At 42.1% G+C, this 26,374-nt stretch overlaps 1 protein-coding gene across 2 annotated transcripts; it reads right to left on the bottom strand.

Moving 5' to 3' along the window:
• Window positions 1-1,495: 1,495 nt before the first annotated feature.
• Window positions 1,496-8,838, bottom strand: LOC111967241 (bromodomain-containing protein 8). 2 transcript variants are annotated; one of them, XM_023992123.3, is made up of 18 exons: window positions 8,754-8,838; window positions 8,159-8,255; window positions 7,978-8,047; window positions 7,786-7,835; window positions 7,552-7,674; window positions 7,278-7,358; window positions 7,065-7,129; window positions 6,794-6,957; window positions 6,422-6,613; window positions 6,029-6,125; window positions 5,505-5,617; window positions 4,882-5,352; window positions 4,600-4,796; window positions 4,333-4,425; window positions 4,169-4,237; window positions 3,731-4,016; window positions 2,567-2,611; window positions 1,496-2,058 (listed from the first exon to the last, which is right to left on the bottom strand). In XM_023992123.3, the coding sequence occupies exons 1-18, from the start codon at window positions 8,770-8,772 to the stop codon at window positions 1,999-2,001; spliced, it is 2,292 nt and encodes a 763-aa protein (XP_023847891.1). In that variant the 5' UTR covers window positions 8,773-8,838; the 3' UTR covers window positions 1,496-1,998. The 2 variants fall into 2 exon arrangements, with proteins under 2 accessions (XP_023847891.1, XP_023847892.1); XM_023992124.3 differs by lacking the exon at window positions 2,567-2,611.
• Window positions 8,839-26,374: the final 17,536 nt, after the last annotated feature.

The raw sequence follows: 26,374 nt of genomic DNA, 5'->3' as shown, positions 1-26,374 counted from the left end.
GAGACATGAATCCAACATATTCATTACTAACTTGAAGATGACATTTGAAATCAACCAAAGCTTGAAACCCAAGACCTATGTGTATGGTTTATTTTGAGTTGAACCCTGGGTTGAATTGAAAAAATAGCTGTTGATGACTTTGCAAAGGCTATATAGGACTAAACATTATTATTGATATTACTTATAGGAGTATGGTTATACTTCATTTGCTCTGTTAAACCTATCCTTTGGAATGACTTTGATAGCAACAGTCAATTATGTAGTTAAGAGATCTCTCAATAATACATTTCTCATGATAGCACATTGTTAGTCAGTGACAAATATCAAAGCTGGGCTTGGTTAAAACTGGATGGGAGACCAAATGGATAGCTGTGTAGACCAACTCTGCAGTAGGTGCTGCTGCCCAGTCTATTGTTTTTTTAACAGATAGTGGACATAACGGTGAAGATCAGACATTGTTTCAAAAGGTACAAATGAAACAGAATTTATACACAGTTTATCTATGTGCAAAATTGGTTACCATGATTACATAATTCTGTGGTTGAAAATTCACCCTCAAAACAAGTTGATTACTTTTTGCAAATCCACTGTATTTTCCATAGAAATAAGAATGAATAGAAAGGGCGTCTCCATTCAAGTCAATGATGGCATAATGGGTGGACTGGCAGCCATTGAGTGTACCCATGCCAGGAAGTAAAAACAGGAAGTGTACCTTTCAATCTGTGCTGTGATTTGTTAAGTCAACTCAATTGATATTACAAAAAATACATTCCATGAGTCACATTAGTTAGCATCAGTTGAATGAACATTCTACATCATCATGGCAATCCACCATCAGTTGATAGAACATTCCAAAATACCATGGCAATTATTGCATCACATAACCAGGCAGCCATTGCGAGTGTACACATGAGTTAACCAGTTAATTAATTGCCAGGGTTAGAGGTTCCAAGCCTGTTCTCCTCACTCTTATTTCTATGGTATTTTCCAAATATACTGAACAAAAATATAAACGCAACATGTAAAGTGTTGGTCACATGTTTCATGAACTGAAATAAAAGATACCAGAAATGTTCCATACCCACAGAAAGCTTCTTTCTCTCAAATATTGTGCACAAATTTGTTTACATCCCTGTGAGTATTTCTCATTTTCCAAGATRTTCCATCCACCTGACAGGTGTGGCATATCAAGAAGCTGATTAAACAGCACAATCAATACACAGGTGCACCTTGTGCTGGGGATAATACAAGTCCACTATAAAATGTGCTGTTTTATCACAACACAATGCCACAGATGTCTCAAGTGCTGAGCGAGCGCGCAATCGGCATGCTGACTGCAGGAATGTCCACCAGAGCCGAATGTCTCTACCATAAGCCGCCTCCAACATCGTTTTAGAGAATGTCAGTACAACCGTGGTTACACAGATCATGTATAACCACGGCAGCACAGGACCTCCACATACAGCTTCTTCACCAGACCTGCGGGATCGTGTGGTGTGGGAATTGTTGCATGTCGCGTTTATATTTTTGTTCAGTATAGAGTCCACGTTACAATACATTGACAAATTATATTGAAACAATGTTGATTCAACCAACCAGTTCGTGGACAGTGGGATCATGATTCCTTGAAGGATATTTTGCAGTTGGCTACATCCTATACACAAAACAACGGGGCCCCAAGTCAGTCACTAGTACTTTAGTACTACTGCAGTTGTAAAACAGAGTCAGTCCTCCAGGGCTGCAGTGTCTGCTGATTACCAGTGGCAAATATCAATGAGAATCATATGATGTCTGGATATCTAGTGTACTGGCTTTAAATACAATCATAGACTTAAGTTAGTTAATTAAACTGTACACAACTATGGTACACAATGATCAATCAGAAATGGCCTGGAGAGGAGAATATCAGAGGACTGCAGCCCTGTATCAAGTCTCTCTTTAAACCTCCAGCCCTATGGCCTGTTGGCAATCTATTGTCCTACTGCCTTTTGACTCTGGTTATTTCTTCATCTTCATGTCTGCTTCAATAGCACAGCGGCGCCCTCTGGTGCCCCCGTCCTGCAGGGAAGAGAGGTTAAAAGGTGAAGGTCAGTTTGACACCAGGTTGAAAACCCAGTGATGGCTCGTGGTTGGCCTGTAAAAAAAACACAAAGACGATCTCTGACCAGAGGAAATGAAGAAAAGAAAGATGAAAGGATGGAAAAAACGAAAAGAAAGAAAAGCGATGGAGCAGACGAGACGATCACAGACGTTGAAGACAAAACCACTGGATACATGAAAAGACGTTCAAATACAAAACCACTGGATACATAACACACAACCAGGATGGGTCCATTTAAGAACCAAATACCGAAGGTAAAAAATGTAGTGACGGATGTGTGTGTTAATATAAGAGGTGAGTGTATGCTTTTTGAGTGTTTGACTACAGGGGTAGTTGGTGTGAGTTGAACCGTTTTATGCGCTTCTGAATATGAGATTAGTGTTTTGGGTGTGTGTGACAGACGGAGAAACAGAGCGTGCGCTTGACTTGACCTGGTGAGTTCTGACCTTTGACCTGAATACTTACAAAGAGAGAGAGAAGGAAAGCGGGAGAGGCCATTGGGACACTGTCCTGTAGGAGGACAAACAGTTAGTGAGAAAAGAGAGAACACACACACGCATACCCCTCATATACACACACCTCTCCAAACACACGCAGAGTAAACAACCAACAAGACAACATTGTACAAACAGAAGAACAGACAGTAAGAGACACACGTTCAGACAGCCAAGTGATAAACACAGTACACAGAGACAGCAGACACGGAGAGGGGAGACAGACGTCCGCAATGGAGAGGGGAGACAGACGTCCGCAATGGAGAGGGGAGACAGACGTGCCGCAATGGAGAGGGGAGACAGACGTCCCAATGGAGAGGGAGAAACGTCCGCAATGGAGAGGGGAGACAGACGGCCGTAATGGAGAGGGGAGACAGACGGCCGCAATGGAGAGGGGAGACAGACGGCCGCAATGGAGAGGGGAGACAGACGGCAGTAATGGAGAGGGGAGCCAGACAGCAGTAATGGAGAGGGGAGCCAGACAGCAGTAATGGAGAGGGGAGACAGACAGCAGTAATGGAGAGGGGAGACGGGAACCTGTCTACAGATGAAGTGTAATGGCAGGGAAGTTAGGCGAGAGGCAAGATACGATTATTGGGGCATGAGATGGGTACAGTCTGTCCGGTGTCAATTGTACATGTCTTGGCTCCTTGGTGTTGTTGTTGGACTCGGAGGTATGTGTGTGTGTTTGTGTACAGGTAACTGGCAAAATAAAGGAAACACATTGAAGTGTCTGTAACTCTATTGGATGGATGAGACACCATTCTTCCACCAGAAATTCAATAATTTGGTGTTTTGCTGATGGAAAACGCTCTCAGGCGACACTCCAGAATCTCCCATAAGTGTTCAGTTGGTTTGATATCTGGTTTACATCTCATCAAACCATTCAGTGACCACTCGTGCCCTGTGGATGGGGGCATTGTCATCCTATGGGGCCATAGCCATGGTAGCCAAAATAATGGCCTGCCCAGCATTTTTATACATGACCCTAAGCATGATGGGATATGAATTGCTTAATTAACTCAGGAACAACACTTGTGTGGAAGCACCTGCTTTTAATATACTTTGCATCCCTTATTCACTCAAGTGTTTCTATAATTGTGGCAGTTACCTGTATGTGTGCATCTAGTCTTACCTTCTCCACAGACTCCCCTGGCTTGCGGCCCCCCTCGCGGCCTCTGAGGCTCTTGGTGGAGATGGAGGACTCTGAGGTCTGCATGATGAGCTGAGTGGCCAGGAATTGCTGCACATGTTCTAGAACATCTCTCTGCATCTCCAGAGCCATGTGGAAAACGTCGTGGTCAGAGCTGTTGTACATCACCGCGTTCTGGAACATCAGCATGATGTCACGCTGGAACTCTGCTGTCGTACGGATCTGACCCGCCTCGATACTCTTCTTGATGGCTGACAGATCCATGGGTCTGGAGGGGAAGGGTGTGTGTGTATGAATGTGTGTGTGTGTGTTTTAGGGGATAAGCTGAGCATGTACTTACATTGTTTAATAAATAGATTTTATTTTCACATGCACAAAACATAATAGCAAACAAACCATTTGCCGCTATAGAACTCTCACCTGTGTACAATGCTGTGGTAACCAGGAGCAATGTCTTCAGACACAGACTGAAGGAACACACTGGCGTACCTGACACAGGTAACAACAACTGATCTGTCAAATTCTACAGTAGCTCAGACATGTTAAGTGATTGGCTGTTATTGGGGAAATGGCTAAGAGCTGACCTGTGATTGGCTGCTGCTCTCCACACCAGCATAATGGCTTTCTTCCAGATCTTCTGAGCCTGAACGGCCTCCTGATCCTCCCCACATATTGAACTGAGAGAGACGGAGGGAGAGACAGAGGAGGGTGAAGGGTTAGTGAGTGAGTGATAGAGGGGGAGAGAGGTCATAAAGCGTTCTTTAGGGTCATTCATTGCTTTATTCAGGCTTGTGATGGAATGATCAGGTTAAGAGTTGCCATGGATACAAGGACCAGGGTTGGACACTTACAACTGGGAAGAGGCGGGGCTGCTGGCTAGCGAATCAGCTGTGGTGTAGCGTTGGGAAGAGGGGCCATAGCCGTCCTCGCTCTCACTGGCTGCCGGTTCTACTTCTGATAGGTAGGGCCCCTCCCCCTCTCCACATTCCTTCATCTCCATTCCTTCATCAGGATCTCCGTCGCTCCCTCCATCCTCATCCTTCACTTCCTACAAAAAGATACACAAGAAGAGATGATAATTCAACTGCACTTGGTAGAGGTATGTGCTGTGTTACTGAAAAGAGGACAATTACCTTGGACTCTTTCCCTGATCCAGAGCTGTCTTCTGAGTCTAGGCAGGGTGTGTTTAGTTCTGGCTGGGTCCACTCCTCATTTTCAGTCTTCACAGCTGTGCTCAGGGCTCCTTCCTCCCCCAGAACTCCCTCCTCAGTGACCTCACTTCCTGCCAGGCCATCATCAGCGACAACAGAAGGGGCCACATTTGTCTGCACTGTTTCTTGTCTCTCACAGTCCTTCCCGTTCCCCTCTTCGGCTTCCCCCCTTCCACTCTCTGTCTGTGGCTCCAGGCTCCCAGGGTTAGCTCCAGCCGCAGCCTGAAGCCCATGTGTGGGGTAAGACTGAACCATAGGACCAGGCTCTGAGGACTTTAAGTCCTGGGCCTCCCATGGGCCTGAGAGGGAGTGGCCAGCAGAAACAGCTTCCTCACAGAGAGAGAGAGCAGCCTCCACTGCTGCAGCATCTAGAGCCTCCACAGAGTCATCCACCTGAGAAATACAGACAGACACAGAAAGACAGAGACACAGAGAGAGGACTGTGATGAGTGTGCACAAAAAAAGTCTGCTTACTACAGAGATATCTAGGCCAAAAGCTGTATCCCACCCTCTCAAAGTCCCCGCCCCCCACACACACCATGTACCTTCTCCTCTATGATGGAGATGATATCTCCCACTGTCTCCAGGTCCAGCTCATCCCCCATGTAGGAACCAGGTACATGGTCCTCCTCCACCATCTCTGAGCCTGCCTCTTTGACTGAACACACAGACAGACAGAGACAAAGAGAAACACACGTGTCACCACCAATGGTACACTGGTCTCACTGATTAGAAATCAGATGAGGGTTCCTCTTTATATACTAGATATTCCTTCCCTTTTCTAGAGGGAAGATAGAGACAGGTGAGTTTAGAGAGACACACTGACAGACGAGGGACAGTATTAACCTGTGTTGGGTGGGGCAGGGCTGGGCAGTGGGGATGTGGGGGGCACTGTTTCCATTGGACACACCAAAGTACATCTAATAAAGGACAGACACTTTGCTTCTAACACATTTAAAGCACAGAAGCACATACAGCACTAATACTTAGCATCCTAACACACATCAAGCCAAACACATAACAACCAGCCTGCCAGCGAGAGCGGTTATTTCACTGTTGCCATAGTTACCTGCGCTGGCGACCTCAAAGTCTGCTGTGATAGTGGGGGTTGTAGTAGGAACTCCTCCGTTAGCCAGTCCTGCAGCAGCAGCTTCCCCCTCCACTACCTGACAGCATCACGTCATCAACACACAATATCCATAATTCCCTGTTCTCTAAAAACATCTACATCACCTGTTTTTACTGAGCAGCTTGGTAGGATGTACAACAGCATATTACTCCCTAGAATAGACAGGAATTTCCCCAACACCAGTAGCTTGTGAAGTCAAACATAACCTTAACCCTCTCCCTTCAACAGATCCACCCAATATAATCCAATATAACCCAATATAATCCAAATACTTTCATCCCTTATTACCGCAAATCATCCCGTTTCAACTTCCTTTTGTAGTGTATTTCTCACCAGTCTGGGGCTAGCAGAGATCAGGCTTCCTTTCTTCAGTAGCTCTGAAAGGAGAGGGGAGGGAGGCGGCGTGGACTTCTGACTGAGGAGCCTCTTCTGTGGGGAGTCGTCGACCAGAGACCCCAGGCTTCCCTCCTTAGGCCCCGCTATTGGAGCATCCGATGACGGTAGGAACACGGCTCCCCCCTGGGACTACGTGGACAGAGAGGGGGGGGGGAAACATTAATTGACCATTCCTCAATGACAACAAGAGACAAGCAACAACCAGCTAGAAGAGACACTCAAAACAGTACAAAAAAATTCTCTAAAGTTTATACCAAGTGTTTTATGCACACAGTGTTATGCTGACCAGGACTAAGACCCTTCCCTTACCAAATTGGCACCAAGGGTCTCCTCTGCCTGGGGCATGGCTGTATCTATTGGGGGTGTGGGGGTGTCTGTCTGTGCGCCCTCCATGCTCGTGGGACTGGCACCCAGAGGGGAGCGTATAGTGACACTGGACACCCGCTTGGGCGTGTTCTTAACCGCTTGGCGAGCTGAGACCGAAGAGAAGAAGGGTTATTATTACCGGTAGTTCTTGAGCCTAATCATTGTTCAAATCAGTGGTGCCCAAAATGTTTATTATTATTAGTCCAAAGCTTACCCTGATATGATGTCTCTGTGGCCTTTCTCTTAAGATCTGCCTCATCCTCATCCTGCTTATTTTTCCTGCCAAACCAAAGACAAACCATTTTAACCATGAAACACAATCTTCACTGCTAAATCCGGTACAGAAAGTACACTATGAATTACAACGTAGTGTTTACAACAAATAAAAAGAAAGGCATATTGTTGGACAGACAGACCGGTTTCTTACTGTGTTATGTCTGTCCACAGCTCCTCTAGCCGTGAATCCAGATGTCCTGTCTGGATCAGATCCACCTCCTTCTTCAGCTTTCTGTCAAAACAGGAAGTACAGGGCCAAAGGTCAAGCATGGTAAATAGAGTGTATGGAGCATGTCTGTCATCTATAATGGCTTTGAACAGGGATAAATATTGGCTATGTATTGATAGTGAAGGTTCCACTGTGTATGTGTGTGTGAGACTACATTTGTATGTGTGTGAGAGCAGGAGTGCCTGTGTGTATTGACCTGTATTTGTCCTGTGTGTCTCTCAGTAGTTTTTTCAGCTCCTCTATCCTCTCGGCGGTGAGTCTCCGTACGATCACATCCTCAATGGTCTCCACCACCTCACCCTTCTCTCCACGCTTACGCCTGAAACAGCGCCGTACATCAGACACATGCACAGCTCTGACGACAGCTGAAGTGCTGCCTCCGCAACAGAATACTCCAATAAAGCAGAAAAATKTGTGTTTGTGTACTAACTTTGGAGCCTCTGTGGTCTCCAGCAGTTCAGAATACTGAGAGGCACAGTGCTGTGGGGGTCAGAATCACAGAAAGCAGGTTAGATATATAGTAGCTGACCTTTCAACCTTGTTCACCAGACAGAGATTAATTGTTTTGTGTCACAGTGAGTCTGACTATGAAATGGGGACAAGCTTGTCGTCGGTCTCATACCTTCTGGGAGAACCAGTCTGGAGGGCGGCCTGGCTCTGAGAAAGGCTTGATGGCTCTGCTGACTGACACCCTGAAAAGCAGACAAAGTGGCAGGAGGACAATCAAGCACACAAATTACCATGTAGAAGAACAACATGTAGATGCAGTCAGGGACAGACAAACAATTAGTGTGTTTGTTTACCAGTTTTGGTCTCCGCTCCTCATAACAGAGGAGGCTAGGCATAGTTTCTCCCTCAATGACCACGGCTCCGTCGGGCCAACGGACAGCCTCTTGTGTTCTACATAAAAACAGATAAGACAATTATGACGCTTGGAATAGGTAGGCTAGCAATAGAAAGAAAGAGAGATGTCACAGCTCACGGCGCAGGGGGAACCAAAATTAGGTCAGAGCTCAAATATAGGCTAGATAATTAACTAGCTAAACACCGGCTACACAGCCAGCAAGCTACAATATTGTTGTTAATGCAAATAAGGTTTTGAGCTATCTAGAAAAGCATAACGTCACCACTTAGCTACTTAGGTAATTTAACACAATAATTGCTTTGGTTGTTTATCATATTCGGCTAGTAAGGTGCGTGCTCTGTAGCTAGGAACACCCATTGTTATCAAGCTAGCTAACGTTAGTTAGTGGCGCGCGCCTGGCAAACTAACAATAGCTAGCCCTGCATGGGTTGACGAAAATAATGTATAAAACTAGTTACGAAAAGATCGTACATTACATTTGAAATGTATGTATACGTTGTAGCTACACTTGCAAGCTAACAAATAATACTCACTCCCTACTCCACTCGCCATTTCTTTGTGGACAGGGCCTCACCACTAAACTTCCGCCGGAATCATTTCAATGTAGCACAGACGTGGAGAATGACATCACAATAACTCACGTACCGCTTGTAGGGGGATTAGCTCAAATGGTAGCGCGCTCGCTTAGCAAGTGAGAAGTAGGGGGATCAATGCCCGCGTCCTCCATTGTTTCCTTATTTTTTATTGAATGTGATATAATTAGCTTCTGAAGTAGTTTGATCAATTCCATTTCCTTCGGTGTTATACTTTTAGAAACGGATGTTGCTGCAGCTGTATTCTCAGATAAACTGTATTATTAATATCAATATGTTGATAATATTATTATTATCAACATAGCTCTATATATAATTTACACTGAAAGTTCCATTAGTCATCATCTCTGTACATGAATGGAGGATTAGTTCAAATTGTAAGACGCTTGCTTACCATGAGCAGTAGTGGGTCAATGCCTGCTTCCTTTAAATCTTTACTTTCCATCTATGACTAGGCAGTGCCAGTGATATGGAATATGTTTTATAATTGCTGTAATAAAAACAGGGGGATTAGCTCAAATGGTCGAGCGCTCGCTTAGCATGTGATGCCTGCTTCCTCCAAATCTTTATTTATTTTAGTATTTTTTGCTCTTCTTTATCAACGGATCCAATAATTCCGGACCCCACCGTATGTGAAAACGACAGGTTTCTATGATTTGTAGTCAAAAACATGCACACCAGATGATGTCAAAAGGGTTTATGGATGATGTCATCGGAGAAATTTGACATGTGATTTTAACCAACTATGAGCTGGCAAAGGTTACTAAATCACATGCTACACATCAGATGATGTCATAAGTGTTTCCCATGACATCAGAAACAGAAACCTGCCGTTTTCACATGTTGATGTTAGGGTGGTGCTGGAGAAGTTGACAAGTGGGAACCAATCAATCAATCAAAGTTATCTATTAAGCCCTTTTTACATCAGCAGATGTCACAAAATGCTTATACAGAAACCTAGCCTAAAACCCTAAACAGCAAGCAATGCAGATGTAGAAGTGTGGTGGCTAGGAAAAACTCCCTAGAAAGGCAGGAACCTAGGGAGAAACCTAGAGAGGAACCAGGCTCTGAGTGGTGGCCAGTCCTCTTCTGGCTGTGCTGGGTTATAAGAATATCAAGGGTTATAAGAGTATCAAGATTATAAGAGTATCAAATCAAATTTTATTTGTCACATGCGCTGAATACAACAGGTGTGCTTACTTACAAGCCCTTAACCAACAATGCAGTTTTAAGAAAATACAGAGAGAAAAAAACTCACAAATAATAMAAATAATTAAAGAGCAGCAGTAAATAACAATAGCGGAGCTATATACAGGGGGTACCGGTACAGAGTCAATGTGCGGGGGCACCGGTGTCGAGGTAATTGAGGTAATATGTACATGTAGGTAGAGTTTTTAAAGTGACTATGCATAGATAATAAGAGTGTCACGCCCTGACCATAGAGAGCTGTTTATTCTCTATGTTGGTTGGGGCGTGATAGTGACTAGGCTGGGTCATCTAGGTGATTATATTTCTATGTTGGCCTGGTATGGTTTCCAATCAGAGGCAGCTGTTTATCGTTGTCTCTGATTGGGGATCATATTTAGGCAGCCATTTCCCCTTTGTGTTTCGTGGGATCTTGTCTACAGATAGTTGCCTGTGTGCACACCAGTAGCTTTGTGCTTGTACGTTATTGTTTTGTTTGGTGAGTTTCTATTCATTAAAATATGTGGAACTCTACGCACGCTGCGCCTTGGTCTGATCCTTACGACGAACGTGACAAAGAGAGTAGCAGCAGCGTAGAATAGGTGGGGGGGAGGAGTAGCMATTTGATTAGCTGTTCAGGAGTCTTATGGCTTGGGGGTAGAAGCTGTTTAGATGCCTCTTGGACCTAGACTTGGCGCTCAGGTACCACGAGTACATGACCATTAAGGCCAGATTGTTCTTCATTATGTTCAAACGTTCATAGATGACCAGCAGGGTCAAATAATAATCAAAGTGGTTGTAGATGGTGCAAAAGGTTAGCACCTCAGGAGTAAATGTCAGTTGGCTTTTCATAGCCGAGCATTCAGAAATAGAGACAGCAGGTGTGGTAGGGAGAGAGAGGGAGCAGGAGAGGTTGAGAGAGGGGCATAAACAGCAGGTCCAGGGCAAGATAGCACATCTGGTAAAAGGTCAAGGTTCCATAGCCACAGGCAAAAAAAAAAAGTAACCGGATCAGCAGCATGACCAGGTGGACTGGGGATGGGGAGAGCCAGGAGACAGGCCAGGTAGTCCTGAGGTATGGTCCTAGAGCTCAGGTCCTCTGGGAGAGGAGAGAGAAAGACAGGGAGAGATGGGAGCATTAGAGGGAGCATACTTAAGTTCACACAGGACACTAGATAAGACAGGAGAATTACACCAGATAGGACAGGAGAATTACACCAGATAGGACAGCTGAAGAAACATTTCTCTTTAAGGACAGCTGAAGAAAGCATACATGTTTTCTTCAGGAAAATTACCCTTACTACTTCCTTTGTAGTTTCTGCATTGTGTCATAAGAACCAGATAAAGTATTAGTGAACAGTTGCTCTGAGGTTTATGGAACAAAAACACCATCATTTGGGGGGCACGGTGAGATTTATTTAAGATACTCTATGAAGATGTAGGGTTTCAGACATTTTCGAAGATGGTCAGATAATCAATCCACAAGCCTAAAGTTTGGGGGAAGCTCGTTCCACCATTGGGGTGCCAGGACAGAGAAGAGCTTTGACTGGGCTSWGCGGGAGCTGAACCCCTGTTCCCCTTGCTGCTCCGTAGGCAAGATGGAGGTAAAATGGATGTGAGCGACTAGAAGCCAGTGGAGTGTGCGGTGGAGCGGGAGAACTAGGGAAGGTGGAACACCAGGCAGCTGTGGAGTTCTGAATAAATTCCAGGCGTTTGATGGCACAAGTGGGGACCCTAGCAAACAGCGAGTTGCAGTAGTCCAGACGGGAGATTTCAAGCACCTGGATTAGGACCTGCGCAGCTTTCTGTGTGAGGAAAGGTCGTACTCTACAGATGTTGTAGAGCATGAACCTGCAGTAGCAAGTCACTGCTTTTTTGTTTGCAGAGAACAACAGGGTGTTGTCAAGGGTTCCGCCAAGGTTATTTGCACTCTGGTAGGGGGACACGGAGGAGTTGTCAAACCGTGATGGAAGGATCTTGGAGGGGGCAGGCCTTTCCCGGGAGGAAGAGCTTGTTGAGGTTGAGCTTGAGGTGGTGGGCCGACATCCAAGCTGAGAGGTCTGCCAGGCACCTGAGTGTCAGAAGGGCGGAAGGAGAAAACTAGTTGAGTGTCATCCGCATAGCAATGATAGGAGAGACCATGTGAGGACATGACGGAGCTGAGTGACTTGGTGCATAGAGAGAAGAGGGCCTAGAAACGAGCCCTGGATGACACCAGTAGTGTGAGCATGTGTTGCAGACACAGATCCTCTCCATGTCACCTGATACGAGCGACCTGCCAGGTAGGATGCAATCCAAGAGTGTGCAGAGCCTGAGACACCCTGCCCTGAGAGGGTGGAGAGGAGGATCTGATGGTTCACAGTGTCGAAGGCTGCTATACCTCTGACATCGGCAAAACATCAGCTAACCTGTCTCAACTCTCCTCCACCCACTAAAGCTAATTCATGCTGTATCTTTGCTGGTTAATTGGCACCCTAAACAACCATAAGGCACAAAGCCCCCTTGATACAAGTTTTAAGCATTTTAATTATTTACAACTCCAGCCTGTTTATCCTTATTCCATACACCTCTCTTTCTTCTCTCTAATTTCTCTGTGACCTTTCGCTTCCTTACCTCTTCTCTCTCTTGCTCGCTCACCCTGCCATCTCTCATGGGACTGACTCCCTGCTAAAATAAAGGTTAAATAAAAAATAAGTGAAATGCACATAAAAATCAAGTGTTTGAATTGGGTCTTGTGTCAGATGAACTGTTGGGTCCTCAACTTCGTTCTGATCATTTCCTCATAATATCCAAAGTGTTTTCTTTTAGTTCCTACCATTTTAGTTTGTCTAGATGTAACTGAATGAAGAAGAAAAACGACACACACAGACAGATCACCATTTAAGTGCTTTATTAAAAGGTAAAACAAAAATAACAGAAGTCATACGTGTATGTATATCTATATATTTATACATAGCAAAAATAATTGGCATGTAGCACAGTTCTCTAGCACGTACAAGCACAACAAGCTAAATAGAAAGTGAAAGAGAAGCATTTTCATACCAGGAATCAAAGCAGTCAATTTCACTTTTGTCCTAGAGTGGGGGAGAGAGGAGCATAATGGACAGCCTTCTCTCCAACGGAAATGCTTTTAAACAAACCCAATATTTTACCTGGGTGCAAGTTTGTTCACTCCTTGGCTTTGCCTTGCCAAGCAAGCAGAAACAGGCAACTAATATCCAAGAAAGCGGCCAAAGCAACTAATAGTTATTTAAATTAAAGGGACAACTTCTGTGGTCACTTGGCATGAATGATGTATGTTTTTGCTTTCACATCAACACGCACAGATGTACATGATGAGACTGATCTTTGAATCAGTTGTTAAAAGTTTGGGAGCCTTGACCCCCAGTCTTACCCCCAGTCTACAGGAAGGTTGTCCTCTCCTCTGTTTACAGTGGAAAGGCCTTGGACCAATCCACTGAGACCCAGTCCCTCCACCACCTCTAGGACAAGTGCCATGGCAACAAAATGATTGGCTTCCAAAGCAATTGAAGAGCATTAAATGTACAAGTTCGCATGAACAGAAGTTTTCGTCAGGGATGTTTGTTTCACAAGTGTATGTGATTGTAGTAAAACCAGTTTTTTAAATCCAGATCTGACTAAAATCCTGTGGAGAATTCAGATTTATTGTTTTTTTGGATAATGACAATGAGTAAAGAAAAATCCCTTCTCACAAACCAAATACACATGAATAGCTAATTATTTCCTGTTTTTGCGCACTACTGACATCCATTATTTTCCGACTGTCAGCTGATCCGGATGTCATTCCCTAGACAGACAGCAGGTGGACCACCAAATTCACAGGTTCTTCTGCACAACGACTTGCATGCAGAACGATGGGACTGATAGTGTAGAACATCAAACACAGTTTGATCTTGAAACCAATCTAGTTTTATATAGGGTTGCAAAGGAAGGGTATATTACATTACAATTTCAAAGTTTACCAGTAAACTACCTGAAATTTGGTAAATTTCAAGGATTTAATGTAAATGATCACAAAACATCCAGTGGCCCTTCTGGGTACTTCAGATGACCACAGGTGTCTGTTATGATCTYTGGCCCTCTGTGTGGCCTTATCACATGTCAAATATATAACAATCAAATAAGATGATTTTTATATTTTTAAAAATACAAATKGCAAAGCTGTAAAACATTATTCTAAATATAAACCATCAACTTAGTGAATACCACTGGTGTTTAATATGAGGGTTTAAGCACGAAATATCCTTTCTATATTTTTTACACACTTTTAATTATTTTACAAGACTATGTCAATATGTCTTTGTTGTAAATGTTTTGGAGCTAAACTGGTGTCAGTTTAGTCAATAGTTAGAAGCATTGCAGAGTTAATTGAAAATAATGCCATTGTTGATTACATTCTAATTTAATAAATGTTCTCTTGAATCATATCTGCTAGAAACTAATGGACAATGAATACTATATATGAATACGTTTTCAAAAAGTTATTCAAGTATAAATGACCAAAGTTATCATAGATTGCCATATATTACCTGTTAATTACCAAAAAATACAGAAGATTCCAGTAACTTCGTTAAATTACCGGTAGCTTTGCAACCCTAGTTTTATGTAAGTTACCATTCTGATTTACTGTGTCACTGTGTCATCAAACAGGAGAACACCTGATGGAAATGTAAATATCATTCATTTGTTTACTAAAGGGAATATGCATATAGTTCTATTAGTTCTAACTATATGCATATAGTTCTATTAGTTCCAACTATATGCATATAGTTCTATTAGTTCCAACTATATGCATATAGTTCTATTAGTTCCAACCTAATTATGCATATAGTTCTATTAGTTCCAACTATATGCATATAGTTCTATTAGTTCCAACTATATCATATATTTCTTATTAAGTTCCAACTATATGCATATAGTTCTATTAGTTCCAACTATATGCATATAGTTCTATTAGTTCCAACTATATGCATATAGTTCTATTAGTTCTAACTAAATATATATATATAACTAAACTGGTTCAGGATCAGACATAGCTGGACTTCTAAATGTGCTTCTATAAAATATGGCAAACTACAAAGCTTCTTTTTGACACATTCTGTTTTCTCTTAACAGAGGCACCATCATGTTTTGATAGGAGCAGGGCACATATAAAACAAAACCAAAGACACATCCCTCAAAAACAACTCTCTTTTGTTACACTGCATTAAAATGATAATTGTTTATCTGTATTTCTTAACAATACAGTAAATTCGATTTTTTTATCAGTTCTTTTCTCTATATTTATTCAAAATAAATTCAGAATATTTTGACTTACTTATGTACATAAGTGCAAACGAGGTGAATATCACACATTCGTACACCGGTTGAATCCCCTAAAGCTCCAGCGAGCATCAACATCTCCCAGCACAGCTGGGCAGGCCACAGGGGGAAAGAGACTTCATACTGAGGACCAATCAAAGAGCTCGGTGACATCAGCACTCCCTGTCCAGGTGGACAGAAGGCCTATAGTATAAGCCTATGAGCCTAGGTGAAAATTGTTGGCAATACAATGCATAGAGACGACGCATAGCAAATCCTGTACAGCATGTATGGGCCAGTTCAACTCCAATGTAATGTGGTGATCAAAAACAGAAAATCAAATCAGGTCATAAGTCGATAATGACTCAATTTAGCAGAATTATTTAAATCTTGTATCCAGTCCCAAAGTCTCTTTACCCTCCTGGTATTTAAGGTGATCACTTTAAAAGCTGAGATGCGTTCCTACTCTCCAAAAAAAAAAAAAATACAGAAATAAAGACGAATCAAACCCAAAAGATAAACAAACAAAACACCTGATCTCCCCAGAGGACCTTTGGACATTAAGGATTTAACTTGACTTTTTCTTACAAAATATTCAATCATCTTGCAATCCAAGACAATTTAACTAGACATTCCCTTTCTGAATAAGTTAATGTTGTACATTATTTAAATTCATATGTGAAAAAATTCACAATTAAGATTGACAAAGGTAGCCATGTTGTCGTTCTGTTGCCACAGCAACAACAACAACGTACTATTAATAAGTAACAATGAATCTATCATTGTATAGATACAAATGTATATATTTTTTTATATAATTTCTATTTTTAGTTTTTCTTAAATGGAAACTACACAAACTATTAATTAAGTATCAATGAAGATTATCTTATTTTCATGCTATGACTTTTTTTTGTCGAATAAACAATAAAAACAAATCTAAATGGGTGAAAATACCACTAACAGTTCTGTCCATAAATAGTCACATCTTTGATATTGTGATTTAGGAATTAAGACAAAAAATGTGACGGAAATTCGATCAAGTACCATTAAGAGAGGGAGAAACTTTGGAACATAATGGTAAAGAATGAAGAAAGAAAGAATAATATATTTGTACTAACAACACTACAATTACTCTAGCTAACTATGTTCTTGTACAAGGAAAACACACCTCTTAAACATGTAAGTTTACTTAAAATGCTAACGCCCCCCCCACGAGGCACATTTTCTTTTTCTTAAATCAAGTATTTTGTTATTTCCAGCTGGATAGCAGTTGGAGAAGGCATAATGATGTGACATAGAGAGGGGGGGAGAGAGAGAAGATAGATTTTCATCTTGGCTGGGCAACGCAAGTCCTTCAAAGCTATACAATTTAGACAAAATGAATATGTCTAGACATTCTAATATCAATTTCATTGATTAAGAGAGGACCATTTCTAATATGCATCTGAATGCTTCAAAGAAAGGGGGAAAATGCAGGGACCACACTTGTCCAAAGATATTTCTGAAAGTACTCATCACACTCACAAACATTTAAACATGAACCTATATAACAATACACACACATACTTAAAACATTTCTTAACACAGTATGTTGTCTGAACGTGGTTTGCATTTGACCTCTCTATAGAAATAGCCTATATAGTGAATCATTACATTTCAACATGCCGCTCGACTTTTTGCACTATTAGATACATTCACCACGTAAATGACATGACTTAAACATGAATAGCTTCCTGTCAATATCCATTTCCCCCAAGATGTGGAAAACGTCTCAACATTTCCACATGTCCAACTCAGTGATTCAGTGTCTAGTCATTAATTAAAACATTTAAACACACCACCCACTCAGGCTGATTACTTTTTTTTATCTCATCAAAAGATGAGACAGCACAACTGTTTCAAAGAAGAAACTACAGAGACACGACAGATCAATGGCGCCAGACAGGCAGTGCTAGTCAACGTGTCATCTGTTTTGAAAAGACTGAAAAGTCAGTTATTACAGTGTATGGACAGTGGTTGGTTTCAGAAGACTTGAAAACGAGTGAGAGAGGCACATTAAAACTCACCTAAACATATCAGCTAATGTATTGTCTCTCTCCATTTTCATAGCAATTCTGCTCCATTTTGTAATAATTCTGGATACCATTTTAAGACCAAATACTTGACTCCAGAACTGATCTGTTTCTCTTTCAGTCTCTCACTATCTCCTTGTATTTCCTCTACTTAGGTCGGTACTGTCCCACCAGGTCACTATATTTGTAGCATTTAAAGTCTGCTGATGATTGAAAGTAAGGACACAGTGACTATGATCAAATACATGTTTTACAGACGGAACAATTTCAAGCTTACTCAATATACTCCCTGCAGAACCACAGTTTTTTGTCAAATCCATTCCATTAAAATATTCTTAACACAACATATAGAAAAATGTATACCACTTACTCAAACATACTACTATGAATGCAGGAGATTGACCCAAAAAATGATCCGCAAATATCAGTTGACGTCTGACAGAGAAAGGGACGGCTCACTGAAGGGGAAACATCCACTCAGATATCAATCTGACAACAGTAAGGGAATTCTATTCAGGATACAGTATACACCAATGATTGGCACAGACAAACATCCATTATAGAATCATTGGCACACAGGTAAGCATGCTAGACCTTTCAGACAAGCAAAGCAACTCCCCTTATGCAGCCTCTGCAGTGGTTCCAGAAAGTTCAAGGAATAATGTATTATTTCAGATTTCGCCATTGAATTTCATTTTTGGTTTCAATAATGTGTCCTTCCACGAATAGATTACCTTTTGGGTAGTGTAATTTTGTCAAAAATAACGATTTCACTTAATTGTAACATTCTGTCATGAGGCGCACATGTCAAAATTCATAACAAACATGTTTTCCCATCTCAAGAGGTTTAAAGTTGAAATCCGCATAATGGAATAACAGCGCCATTCTTCGGCCCGAGCAAAGGTGATATTGTTTTTGTTTTGTTGATTAAACAGAGGAGAGTAACATCCAGCACCGTGGTAAAAAGAATAGCAGTACATTGCTGTTCTATCATGCGTGCAATGACGTTCAATAATGTCAGAGGGGGAATCACATGAAATAAGTCAATCATCTTCAGAAATGACAATGAAAACATCTGAAAAACTTGGGGTTAAGTGACTTAAAATCTTCCTAGAAGTTGGACAAACAAGACATGGGACATGGCAAAATGTGGATTTTGAGAGAAAACAAATAACTTATTTGAATGAAAATTGTTTTGTTAAGTTAGAGCATAGTCTCTCTAGAGTCTAGAGAGACTATGCTCTAACTTAACAAAACAATTTTCATTCAAATAAGTTATTTGTTTTCTCTCAAAATCCAMATTTTGCCATGTCCCATGTCTTGTTTGTCCAACTTCTAGGAAGATTTTAAGTCACTGTCTAGAGTCTAGACAGATGGGTCGCCTCCCACAACGCACTAATGTTCCAGCATACATGTCTGTACTAAGACAACGTCAATTTGACATAGAGTAAAAGGTGGAGTTGGGATATTCTTCTTTCTTACGTCACTGCCTTATTCGCTTGTTGCCCAAAATAGTAGCTAACAAGTTGGAGCTCACAGAGGTTATTTTAATGAGTGTATTTCACAAGTGGTTAGTTTGCATCAACTACCTTCACTAAAACCACTGCAAAGGTTTTGCCTGCAAACTTTGGTTTCAAATTGCGAAGTTCTGGCATGTCTGGCTGTATAGGCCATGGTAAGAGTTTTTCACAATTCCTGCCTGCATTCTAAGCCCCGCCTACCCAAACTTGTGATTGGTCTGTCTGAAGAGGACAATTTCCTTTTTCATGATTCCCAGTGCTGTTGCCCTAGGTCTGGGATTAACGAGACTAGTTAGAGCATCGATGTACGTGATCTAACAGTTCAATTGAAAGGCACTCTATTCGTGTAACGACCCAAAAATCATTTCATGAAGAGAGCTTGTCACAGGACCTAGTCCTCCTGAACAGAGACCTTTCGACGGGCAATATATACACAGGAGGAGCTATAGACTTGTGTGTCAATAGAAACACTTCTCTATACTTTGTCTGAGATCAAGGCTATTTGGGTTTTAAGTCATTGACTTCAGTTGTTTTGGGATAAGACATCAAATCTTCTACATAGCTGGGAACTCAAAAGGCACAGACAAATGAACATGAAGAAACATCAGATATGAGACCTTGGGTGAGATTTTTGAATTGGACCATAGGAGCTTAGCCTCTCTGAACTAAGGGAATGGCTCACATAATAACACACTGCTTTTAAGCTTCAGCCATCTTGAAACGTACTGTAAACATTAAATGAGCCGCAACACATTTCTTTGAAGTGAAAAAGAAAAGACGAAGAAAACGACATTGCATTCTAGAATGATCTACAGGATCCAACCTCTGCAGACTACTTCTAAAATGATCCAACCTCTGCAGACTACTTCTAAAATGATCCAACCTCTGCAGACTACTTCTAAAATGATCCAACCTCTGCAGACTACTTCTAGAATGATCCAAGCTCTGCAGACTACTTCTTTCTTCTTGTCTGACTTTTCACTCATTTTCTTTCCAGACTGTCTGACTTTGGGGGAACAGTCAGCTGTGTAAGATTATACGACCTTACGCCTCATATCCTCAGCTTAGTCTCCAAGAGGATTTGCTGTTTTTAGTGTGTATGTGTGTTTGTGTGTTAAAGGTGTGGGTGTGTATGGCTGTAAGAACTGGGGAGCCTCTCCTTCAGTCAGCTCCTTCAAGTCAATGTGCATCAGTCTGGGCTGGCTTTACATCAACAGTAATGGGTCCATGCTTTAGTATTGCCTGTGATAAATGTCAATAAAACCTTGTCAACTTTTTTATTATGTGAATACCTCCTAAATGAGGATAACACTACCTCTCACTTGGGGTGCACTGTAGGTTAGGCACATGTTTGTTGCATTCAAATAGTTGACTGTGGTATTTTTGGGGCAGGGTTGGTTGGTTGGGGATGACTAAGGGTTTGATGGTGTTGTCGGGTGCTTTAACTGGGGTTTCACGGGAGGGTTACTGGGTTCAGCGCCACCGGAGCAGCCATCAGGAGTTTGGGGAGAGGGCAGAAGTGGGCTTCCATGGGGACGCACTGAAGGTCCACTGGGTCGGCACTCAGAACCTCTGAAGGGTCTACTGGAGGAGATGAGAGAGAGAAAAGAAGAGAGAGAGAAAGGGAGAGGGGAAGAGGAGAAATGAAACCTAGAAAACAACTGGAGAGATGGATAATGTCATTTCACCAATAGTAGTACAGTATTGTAATGCATCGACTTGCTCTGCACTGACTCAGATGAATGATGATTGGCTAAAATAAATTGATAATAAGATGATAGTTGGAGCTGTATTGTTGGATTTCAGTGCAGCCTTGGATGTTATTGATCATAATTTGTTATTATAAAAAATGGCTTTACATCACCTGCTATCACATGGTTGGAAAGTTACTTATCCAATAGAACCCAGAGAATGTTCTTCAATGGAAGCTTCTCTAACATCAGATATGTACAGTGCAGTGTTCCTCAGGGCAGTTGCCTTGGGCCGTTACTCTTCTCTATTTTTACAAATGATTTGCCACTTGTCTTACAAGAAGCTAAAATGACTATGTAAGCTGATGATTCCTCACTCTACATGTCAGCACCCAAAGGCAGTGAGCTCATTGAGACTCTTAACAAGGAGTGACAGTTAGTGTCAGAATGGGTGATTAACAATAAACTTGTCTGAAACCAAAAGCGTTGTATTTGGTTCAAAACATTCTCTAAGACCTAAACCTCAGCTGGAGTTGTGCATAAAGCGTGTGACCATTGAGTAGAAGAAGCTGAACTCCTAGGAGTAACATGGATGGTCAGTCATAATGGGCAAGTCATTTTGACAAAGTTGTTGTGGCTCAAAACAGAGCAGCACACCGTGTCCTTAACTGCACACACAGCTCTAACATCAATAACATGCATGATAGTATTTCCTGGTTGAGGATAAATTGACTACTTCTCTTTTAGTCTTTTTGAGAAGCATTTGTGTGTTGAAAATGCCTAACCACTTGTATAATCTATTTGCATACACTTCAGATTGACAGACAGTGCATTCGGAACGTATTCAGACCCCTTGACTTTTCCACATTTTGTTAAGTTACAGCCTTATTCTAAAATTGATTAAATACAATATTTTACTCATCAATCTCCACACAATACCCCATAATGAAAAAGCGAAAACAGGTTTTTTGACATTTGACACTTAAATGGAAGAAGTTTGTAACCAAAAATCTTCCTAGAACAATCGGGGGAGAAGGGCCTTGGGTGACCAAGAAGGGTGACCAAGAATCTGATGGTCTCTGACAGAGCTCAAGAGTTCCTCTGTAGAGATGGGAGAACCTTCCAGAAGGACACACATCTTTGCAGCACTCCACCAATCAAGCCTTTATGGTAGAGTGGTTAGACGGAAGCCACTCATCAGTAAAAGGCACATGACAGCCTGCTTGGAGTTTGCCAAAAGGCACCTAAATGACTCTCAGACCATGAGAAACAAGATTCTCTGGTCTGATGAAACCAAGCTGGAACTCTTTGGCCTAAATGCCAAGCGTCACGTCTGGAGGAAACCTGGCACCATCCCTACGGTGAAGCATGGTGGTGGCAGCATGAAAACCTGCTCCAGAGCGCTCAGTACCTTAGACTGGGGCGAAGGTTTACCTTCCAATGGGACAATGACCCTAAGCACTCAGCCAAGACAACGCAGGAGTGGCTTCGGGACAAGTTTCTGAATTTCCTTGAGTGGCCCAGCCAGAGCCCGGACTTGAACCAGATCGAAGATCTCTGGAGAGACCTGAAAATAGCTGTGCAGCGACGCTCCCCAACCAACCTGACAGAGCTTGAGAGGATCTGCAGAGAAGAATGGGAGAAACTCCCCAAATACAGTTGTGCCTATAATCGCTGCCAAAGGTCCTTTTGTAAATGTGATATTTCAGTTTTTTTAATATATATATATATAAACCTGTTTTTGCTTTGTCATTATGGGGTATCGTGTGTAGATTGATGAGGGAAAAAAACAGTTTAATACATTTTAGAATAAGGCTGTAACATAACAAAGTTTGGAAAATGTCACGGGGTCTGAATACTTTCCGAATACACGGTACATCTAATTGTTTTTTCTATGCATCGTCAGGACAGAACGGCAGTTGGGTAAGCTCAAGGGGGGAGGTATGCGTCTCTTTGTTAACAACAGTTGGTGCGCAAGCTCTAATATTAGGAAGTCTTGAGGTTCTGCTTGCTTGAGTTAGAATACCTCATGATAAGCTGTAGACCATACTATTCACCAAGAGAGTTTTCATCTATATTTTTCGTAGCTGTCTATTTACCACCACAAACCGATGCTGGCACTAAGACCGCATTCAACGAGCTGTTTAGGGCCATAAGCACACAAGAAAATGCTCATCCAGAAGCGACGCTCCTAGTAGCAGGGATTTTAATGCAGGAATAACTTAAATTGTTTTACCTAATTTCTACCAGCATGTCACCTGTGCAACTACACGTGAAAAAAACTTTAGATCACCTTTACTCCACACATATAAATGCATACAAAGCTCTTCCTCGCGCCCTCCATTTGGAAAATCTGACCATAACTCTATCCTTCTGATTCCTGCTTACAAGCAAAACCTCAAACAGTGACTCGCTTAATACGGAAGTGGTCCGATGCAGCGGATGCTAAGCTACAGGACTGTTTTGCTAGCACAGGTTGGAATATGTTCCAGGATTCATCTAATGGCATTGAGGAGACTACCACATCAACCACCGGCTTCGTTAATAAGTCCATGGACGACGTCGTCCCCACAGTGACCATACGTACATGTCCCAACCAGAAGCCATGGTAAAGGCTAGAGCTGCCACTTTCAAGGAGCGGGACAATAATCTGGACGCTTATAAGAAACCGCTTTACTCTATCTGATGAACTATCGAATAGGCAAAGCTTCAATATAGGACTAAGATCGAATCCTACGACACCAGCTCTGACGCTTGTCGGATTTGGCAGGGCTTGCAAACTATCCCAGATTACAAAGGGAAACACAGACGCGAGCTGCCCAGTGGCATGAGCCTACCAGAAGAGCTAAATGCCTTCTATGCTCGCTTCGAGGAAAGCCACACTGAACCATGCATGAGCGCACCAGCTGTTCCGGACGATTGTGTGATCACGCTCTCTGTAGCCGCTGTGAGTAAGACCTTTAAACAGGTTAACATTCACAAGGCCACAGGGCCAGACTGATTACCAGGATGCGTACTCCGAGCATGCGCTGACCAGCTGGCAAGTGTCTTCACTGACATTTTCAACCTCTCCCTGACTCAGTCTATAATACCTACATGTTTCAAGCAGACCATCATATTCCCTATGACCAAGAATGCCAAGATAACCTGTCTAAATGACTATCGCCCCATAGCACTCACATCTGAGTGCTACGGGGCTTTGAAAGGCTGGTCATGGCTCACATCAACAGGAAATCCAGGTCGTCTATACCAAGCGGTGTCAGAGGAAGGCCTTAAAAATGGTCAAAGACTCCAGCCACCCAAGTCATAGACTGTTCACTCTGCTACTGCATGGCAAGAGGTACTAATGCACCAAGTCTGGAACCAACAGGACATTAAACAGCTTCTACACCGAAGCCATAAGACTGCTAAATAATTAGTCCAGGTAGCTATTTGGTTAACTATTTAACTATCTGCATTGACCCTTTTTGCACTAACTTTTTTCACATACGCTGCTGCTACTATTTATTATCTGTCACTTTAACCCTACCTATATGTATATACTGTATCTACCTCAATTACCTCGTACCCATGCACATTGACTTGGTCCTCGTACCCCGTGTATATAGCCAAGTTATCGTTACTCATTGTATATTTATTATTAATTCTATTATTACGTGTTTTACTTTTCTATTATTTCAGTAACAAAAAATTATCTCTGTATTTTTGGGAAGGGCCTGTAAGTAAGCATTTAACTGTTTGTCTACACCTGCTGTTTCTGAAGCATGTGACGAATAAAATGTTATTTTATTTGACAGACAGAGACAGACAGAGTGACACAGATGGCTTAACACTAGACCCTAATGCAACAGAATCCACCCCAAAAATCTATTTTCAGTGTGTCACATTAAACAGTGACTGAAAAAAGTGAAATGTGAAACACATACAGTATGTATGTATATTAAATTATAAAAAATGGGAGTCTTAATGGCCAAAGACCTGACACCATACAGAGAGAAACCAAAGAGAGAACCCAAAATGAAGGGACAAACCTGATTGGAGGCGGCTGATTCTGCGAAAGGAACATTGGTGACTGGGGTCGAGGCCGACGAAACAGTGGAGGTGGTGGCACCGTGCATCATGGGTACTTTTATTCAGGCGAGTTGGACGAGAGACAGGGGGGATGGGTGGGGGGAGGGGGGGATGTTATGGTTACCATGGCGAAATGTGGAAGAGGAGTAAAAGTCATGGCAAGAAGTCATGTGACGACATTGCCAGGGGGTGAGGGGTTTCAACAAGAACCGAGACATGCAAATGAAATAAGAGAAAAATTAAATGACATGACTTATTCCAATTAAAGGAGAACCAACTATGTTAAAACTGAGGAACAATATTCAATATTGTCTCAAATCTAATAGTCGTTAACAAAATATGTCAGAAATCCTATTTCATACAATCGAATCAGACTAAGGCATCTGATAATTGTATTCAGATGGAGGGAGTACATGTGTAGGGAGGGAGCAAATGAATAACAGAAAAAAGAAGCAAAATACTATTTCTGTGAACCACAGACTCACACAAAAACGTAAAGGCATTAGCTAATATAATATGACATTTGTCATCCTTATCATTTGTCATCTTATCACATAACTGAATCACATTAATATGTTGAGGAAATATTCTAAAAATAATCAAATACGTTAGTCTTGAGATGGGAAGGAGATAGCAGAGTGTAAGGGTCGTGGTCAAAAGTAGTGTTCCATAAAGAGAACAGGGTGCTGTTTGGGACAAAGTCACCATCTCCCTCCTGACTCACATTATGGGATGATTTCATTAAAGTGAAAGGTCAGATAGTCTGCGTCCCAAATGGCACCCTATTCCCTTTGGGTGCACTACTTTCTAACAATTCTGTGGGAGTGTGATGCATCACGTGCCGTTTCAAAAAGGGAATGAATACATCAGAAACAAACAAATGCAACAGACAGGTATACAGGCCGTTTGTGTAGAAATCAGCATCATCATGTTAAATGCAGAAGGGTATGGATGAAAAAACGAATACCGGGTAGGACATGCATAAAAAACAGAAACACAGCTTATAGAAAAGCACAAACACTGACACGCGCACACACACACACACACACACTTTCTGATTTTACAGTAAGAGCTACCTCCCCCTACATACAGTAAGAGGAGCTACCTTCCCCTAGATACAGTAAGAGGAGCTACCTTCCCCTACATACAGTAAGAGGAGCTACCTTCCCCTAGATACAGTGAGAGGAGCTACCTTCCCCTAGATACAGTAAGAGGAGCTACCTTCCCCTAGATACACGTCTCCTTCCTGAGCGGTATGACGGCTGTGTGGTCCCATGGTGTTTATACTTGCGTACTATTGTTTGTACAGATGAACGTGGTGCCTTCAGGCATTTGGAAATTGCTCCCAAGGATGAACCAGACTTGTGGAGGTCTACAATTTTTTTTTCTGAGGTCTTGGCTGATTTCCTTAGATTGTCCCATGATGTCAAGCCAAAGAGGCACTGAGTTTGAAGGTAGGCCTTGTAATACATCCACAGGTACACCTCCAATTGACTCAAATGATGTCAATTAGCCTATCAGAAGCTTCCGGGAGAACCATGTCCATGACATCAGTTCTGGAATTTTCCCAAAGCTGTTTAAAGGACAGTCAACTAGTGTATGTAAACTTCTGACCCACTGGATTTGTGGTACATGAATTATAAGTGAAATAATTCTGTCTGTAACAATTGTTGGGAAAATTACTTGTGTCATGCACAAAG

Source organism: Salvelinus sp. IW2-2015, linkage group LG8, assembly GCF_002910315.2.
Source record: "Salvelinus sp. IW2-2015 linkage group LG8, ASM291031v2, whole genome shotgun sequence".
In the NCBI taxonomy this organism is placed as follows: domain Eukaryota; kingdom Metazoa; phylum Chordata; class Actinopteri; order Salmoniformes; family Salmonidae; genus Salvelinus; species Salvelinus sp. IW2-2015.
This window is presented reverse-complemented; position numbering and strand designations above follow the sequence as displayed.